The sequence below is a fragment of the Galeopterus variegatus genome, unplaced genomic scaffold, assembly GCF_000696425.1.
Source record: "Galeopterus variegatus unplaced genomic scaffold, G_variegatus-3.0.2 Scaffold3326, whole genome shotgun sequence".
Taxonomy (NCBI): domain Eukaryota; kingdom Metazoa; phylum Chordata; class Mammalia; order Dermoptera; family Cynocephalidae; genus Galeopterus; species Galeopterus variegatus.
Window position 1 is genome coordinate 181,768 of NW_007729437.1, and position 6,560 is coordinate 188,327.

The 6,560-nt window shown below is 34.8% G+C and overlaps 1 protein-coding gene across 1 annotated transcript in view; it reads left to right on the forward strand.

Moving 5' to 3' along the window:
- The window catches only part of MMP13 (matrix metallopeptidase 13 (collagenase 3)), a 15,392-nt gene extending 9,126 nt beyond the window's left edge, over window positions 1–6,266 (forward strand). Inside the window, exons 6-9 of the mRNA XM_008584638.1 lie at window positions 791–924; window positions 1,886–2,045; window positions 4,016–4,119; window positions 4,876–6,266. Of these exons, the coding sequence (XP_008582860.1) occupies window positions 791–924; window positions 1,886–2,045; window positions 4,016–4,119; window positions 4,876–4,976 (499 nt within the window). The 3' untranslated portion in view covers window positions 4,977–6,266. The remainder of the gene's footprint in view (window positions 1–790; window positions 925–1,885; window positions 2,046–4,015; window positions 4,120–4,875) is intronic.
- The last annotated feature ends 294 nt before the right edge of the window (window positions 6,267–6,560 follow it).

Genomic DNA, 6,560 nt, shown 5'->3' on the forward strand with positions numbered 1-6,560 from the left:
TAAACATTATACTTTGCAGTAGATAATCTTGGCACGCACTTCTTTTTACATCTCTGGTTGTAATCTTTCTTATAAAGATAACTAAGTAAATCTAGAAATCCAATTTATTTTTAAAACAGGCAAGTATTGAATTGCTGTATTAATATATTGTTACTCATAACGTCCACGGGAATTTGTTTTGGTATGAAAACACTTTGGTTCTGGATACATGTTGGAATTTGAGAGAGAGAGAGAGTGCTTTACAACCTAAAAATAAAATATTAATTTTTAATTTCTACATTGTTCCAATGTACTTCTTTGTTCATTCATTCATCAATTAATTGCTTCCTCATCTTTAATCCAATAGCATTCCCACTCCCTCTATTATAACTATAATTACATTGTGCTCCAGGTGTTTCTCTTATATTGGTTTCCCCAGGCCATGAGGTCATGGAAGACATAGTTTATGTAACTTGTGTTTTCTTTCTAGAGCCCAGCACAGTGCCTGGCACATCTACTTGCCACTTGCAAGATATACAAAATGGAGCAAAGTGTGGTCTCAGCTCCTAAAGGACTTAGAGCCTTCTTAATAGCTCTGTGAGATTTCAAACTTGAATACCTTAGGCTAGAGTTAGGATAGCCACAACTTGTAACTGGTGTTTAAAGGGAAATGGAATTTTTTCCCCTTCACAGATGTTAGGGAATGGTTGTGTTTAACTTATCTGTATTGATGAGGCACAGAGATGGCTAACAGGATAGAAATATTGCATTTAAACATGTAAAAAGCTCTGCATTTTTACTTTCATGTTAGATTCTTCTGGCGCCTTCATCCTCAGCAGGTTGATGTGGAGCTGTTTTTAACAAAATCATTTTGGCCAGAACTTCCCAACCGTATTGATGCTGCATATGAGCATCCCTCTCGTGACCTTATCTTCATCTTTAGAGGTGAGCCTTCTACCGGTGAGGCCTCCCACACGACCAGGGTAGGCAGTGGTAAATTTAATGCTACGAGACTCAGTAAAATGATCACTACCCAAAACACACCTAAATTAAGAACCAAGTATAACAAATGGAAACCAGAAAGCTATTCTACCAAATGTCTCCAAGTATGACATATAAAAGGTTCATGTTATTATCATATCTACTCTGTTTATATCAATCATGTCAGTTTTTTCTCTTATTTTCTCTTCAAAAATATTTACTGAGAAAACATTGTAAAAATGGACATTTTGAAAAAATGAAAAAATATTAACCAGAATTCCCCTGTCTGAAAAGTCAGTTTTTATTTCATTTTCTCACTTTCTTTTCTAGTCCTTCACCATATTTAATACATATTTTTACATATTTATTTCATAGTACAGAGATATTTTCATATTCTGCTTGTTCCCTCGACATGAAATCATGAAAACTTTTCCACATTGCTACTCCATCTTCATGACCATACTTTAAATGGCTACATAACATTCTACTGATGTTTCTATTGTTTGACTATTATAATTAATAGTTTTGATAAAGTTACTTTTTAGAGAAGAAAATAACAACTTTCTAACTGGTATACAATTTCAGTTTCCAATGTAATTTATTGTTCCTACTATGCTATTTAGTCGCACATAAATTTTAATGTATTTTGTCACCCCGCTCATAACAATATTCTAAAGTAATAAATTGCCAAATTAATGGTGATATTTGGTTGTCTATGTTCATAATTAGGAAATTAGAATATTAAATTCTATTCTTTATTTGAATAATGATCATATTTCTATTTTTATAAACACAGTGACCACAAATACTAAATATTTTATCTCTAAATGTATAAAGTGGGTCTTCTTTGTTTAAGTAAATGTTAACATATGGGAGTCCTAATAAATTTCCTTGGATAAGAAAACTGTTCTTTCATTTATTCTAGGTAGAAAATTTTGGGCCCTTAATGGTTATGACATTCTGGAAGATTATCCCAAAAAAATATCTGAACTGGGATTTCCAAAAGAGGTGAAGAAAATTAGTGCAGCTGTTCACTTTGAGGATACGGGCAAGACTCTCTTCTTCTCAGGAAACCAGGTCTGGAGGTAAGGCAGCAGTGTGTACTGACCCATCTGGGTCACAGGGGCAAAGTGAGTCTCAAGCATCTGTCACTGCCACAAACTATTATCTCATGAATTATTTTAAATGTCATACCAATCATTCAGTTCTGTTTCATGTCAGCTCCTCCAGGCAGCCCCTCAGATGTATATTTAAAACTTTGAAGCCCTCTTGAAAACACAGACACACAATATTTACCTCTTGTCAACCATTTTTTCTTTCATATCCATTTGTTGTGCCTCAACCATGGCAAAACCATCTCCATTACTTTGGCACCTTCGTTCCTTCTGATCATTCTTCTGAATTCTCTTTCTTATCCTCTCCTAATTTGCTTGTGGCTCCATCTTCTGTGGCTGGAAAGAATATCCGGAATGGATATTGGAAAAGATTGGTTGAGAGAAGGCACCCATGTCTGCAGAGTCAGCTGATTCACTGGAGAGGTTGACCAGAAAGCTGATAGGCCCATAGTTTGTACAGTCAAACTTTCTGAAAGGCAGGTGCAGCTGGAATATTTAAAATATATGCAGATATCCAGGCAGCACTGGCATTGGCAACATTCAGGAGGCCAGACCCATGTCTATATTTGGGAATGAGACTATCTCATATGTACTCAACACTTGAAATGTTTAAAATGGAAGCTTTACTCCATCTGTACATATGCACAGCCACACACACAACACACACACACATCCCTGTATATATCAACTTTGCCTTTTAACTTCTTTATCTCTGATGACAACATTTATACCTCTTTAAAATTTACTGCCAGCTTGTGTCTGGTCCCTGTACTTTTACATCCCCTAACCTTCCCTTATGCAATTTTCTTTGCTGGAAGGTCTGTCGCTTCATCTCTCCTCCTTGAAATTTTACCCATTGTTTAAAGTTCATTCAAAACATCGTTCATCTAGAAAGACTCTTTCGATCATCCCATTCAGAGGTTATCTGCCCTTTCCCTGTACTCCCATGAGATTTCATGTTTACTCTCCCATGATGCTTAACTTCTGTCACCTGGTGTTGCAGTTATGTGTATACATGTCTTAGCTTTCTTGATAGTTTAGCGGTTCTTACCTTTTGCTTATTGAAACATTCCTCAAGGATATAAAAAGGTCTCAGTCAGTCACAGCAGTATCTTACAGTAGCCTCTTCTCCTATTAATATCAGAATGTGCTTGGTTGGCCAGGCCAGGGTGGGGGTATGAGCAGGGGAGAGGGAGTATGAAATATGCAGTTATGGAAGAAGAAAACTATGCTCCCCTTCCTCCTTTGGTATTACCATATGCCCCTGCAGCTTTTTAGCACANTCTTACCTTTTGCTTATTGAAACATTCCTCAAGGATATAAAAAGGTCTCAGTCAGTCACAGTAGTATCTTACAGTAGCCTCTTCTCCTAGGTTAATATCAGAATGTGCTTGGTTGGCCAGGCCAGGGTGGGGGTATGAGCAGGGGAGAGGGAGTATGAAATATGCAGTTATGGAAGGAGAAAACTATGCTCCCCTTCCTCCTTTGGTATTACCATATGCCCCTGCAGCTTTTTAGCACAGAAATTAAATCTTAAATACTTTTGTATTCATTACCATACTTAGCAAGTTGTCTTACACATCATGGGAGATCAATACATGACTGCTCAATGCATAAACATATATTTATTTCACTCTAAGAATACTTTCCTAATGACACAGTTTTATAGCAGACACATAATTTCTGAAACAAAAATGAACTTATAACTATCTTTGCAAAGATAGCCTTTAGGACATCAACTATTCTCATCAGTCATCCATTATATACTTAACATGGTAATTCCTAATTTTAAAAAGCTACCAGATGTTTTAAATGGACTTAAAATTTCAAAACTCTTGTCAATTTTGAAAGGTGCTGTTAAATTTATTATAATATTTCTAAGGTAATTTCTAAGAAATATAACGTACTTAAGAGTTTCTTTTTTTATTATTATTAAATAGGTATGATGATACTAACCATATTATGGATAAAGACTATCCCAGACTCATAGAAGAGGACTTCCCAGGAATTGGGGATAAAGTAGATGCTGTCTACGAGAAAAATGGTAACTAGTTAATTGCACTGACCTTAAAGGAGGACTTCTGTAGCCCCTCAAAGCACTTTCTCATACAAAGGATTTGTATACAGGACTTAGATGTGGTAATAAATGTATAGCAGTTAGGAATTAATAATTTTTGTATGACTATTTGAACAGACAGCAAACAAAAAATAGCACACTTAGAATAAATGAAAATTGTACTTAATGATTGCTAACTCTATAATTAATTACTTAATGATAGTTACCAAACCATAAACATTACCTTAAATTATGCTTAAAGATGCCAAATGCAAAGGCTGTTGCCAGAACTCAAACTGGGGGTGGAGTGGGGGAGTGATTTATATATAAAACTCATACTATCATAATTGCACAATTTTTTTGCTTTAATTATGAAAAAGGATATTATTCCTAACTTACAATGAATAGCTAATGTCAATAATTCACACATTAAAGTTGAAACTAACGACAAGACAATTAATTCTAGATGAAAATTTAGGAGAGCTGAGAATATTTATACCTTTTTAAAAAAAACTGTAAGCAATACATTAAAGCATTTGTAGGGTTTTAAAACATAAAGGTTGGAACATTGAAAGAAAGTGAGATCTAGCAGATTGGGCCTTTAATATTTAAAACTTTATTATTTTCAAACTCTGAAACTGTCTTTATTGTCTTTTTATTTTTTATTAATATTTAAAACTTTATTATTTTCAAACTCTGAAACTGTCTTTATTGTCTTTTTATTTTTATTTTTTTTTTTTGTAGGATATATCTATTTTTTCAATGGACCCATACAGTTTGAATACAGCATCTGGAGTAACCGTATTGTTCGAGTCATGCCAGCAAATTCCCTATTGTGGTGTTAAATGTCTTTAAAAATTTGTTATTTAAGTCCTGGAGAGCATTTGGGATAATTCTTCCAAACGTGTGGGGGTGGGGCTGGGGAGGAGGAGAGAGATCGGGGGAAAGCTTAGTTCTGTGAACAAGCTTCAATAAGTTATGTTTGACCATGTAGCATCTATACGAATAAGCGTGGCTGGAACCACATTGAAGAGTATTAAAGTAATGAAATGGAATATCTCTAAGGATCACCTGATTCTTGTGTGCTATATGGAAACAATGGTGATGAAATTTCCCACACCAGAAACGGGACACACGGTGTGTCGATGTTAGCATAATTTTAAAATATATTTATAAGGAAACTTTACAAAGGCAGAAAAGTAAGTCGCATTTATATAATTGAAAACCATCTTTACTAAAAAGTGTAAAATAGTATGAAAATGGAATTTGGGGAAGTATGTGGTAACCATACAAGAACATAGATAAACCAAAGGGAAATGTCTGTAATGAATAGATTGTAGAAAACTTTCCAAGGAAATAATTTGGGTTTTGCACTGAGAATGTTCCGATGAACATGCCCCTCTTCACACAGACACTAAGAAAATATCAAAGTGACTGAAGATAAGAGACAAAGACTTATTTATGGTGAGGACAGCAGATGTGGCCCTTGGATTCTGTTTACCTTTTACTTTTGGCAATGACTCAGGGCTGCTCTCAAATAAGACAAATATTTCTTTGTATATTTATGGAAGATAAAGAGAGACAATCTCTCCTATTGTCAAAATATTCTAGGTCATTCAAAAGTCACACAGTAAAAAATTAAAATTGCTATCAAAATAATCTAAGGCCATGGCATCACTTTCTCATAAATCATTTGATTATTTAAGACTAAAAATAGTGTTTCAACCCTATTTTATCTAGCTGTTTTAATTGCCCAGTTTACCTTGGATATGTATGGTATTTTCTAAACACTCGTACAGCATGAAATAAAACAAACCTTATAAACTGGAAATACACCTGTTAAAACAGAGACATCTGAAATAAAGAAAACAGTCTACTACACTGTGATCCTCCTGAGTTATGAGACTGTTCCTTTTATCTCTGCTTTTTTTTTTTTAATCCCCCAGCACTTTTCACAGTGCCTGACACTTGGTAGGGAACTGGCACTCATTGAATATATGAATGGCCATCAAGGGAAAAACTATTGTGCTGAGAGGTATTGTTCATAAAAACTCAAGCAAAGAAAATGAAGTGTATAATTGCAAAATGCATTAGGAAGTGTTTATGTTGTTTATAATAAAAAGATATTTTCAACATGTTGTTATATGGTATATTTTGTCTTCAGAGATAATTTTAAGCTTCCCTCACACAAAAAGGGTCCATTGCCAATATTTCTTAATGAAAGTAGTTCACTCACTGGTTGTTTTTTGTTTGGGTTTTAGAATTAACTGTTAACAAAAGTTCTGGTAGAGTTTGGTCAGCCTGGTGCTGAGGAACCCCTTCTTTCTGGGCCAGCTGTCCTAGACGGAGCCCACACGTTCCTCAGCATCTTCCCTGCTGAGAGTTTTATTTGGTAATGAAGTGGAAAGAGCAATAGATCTGGAGTAAGG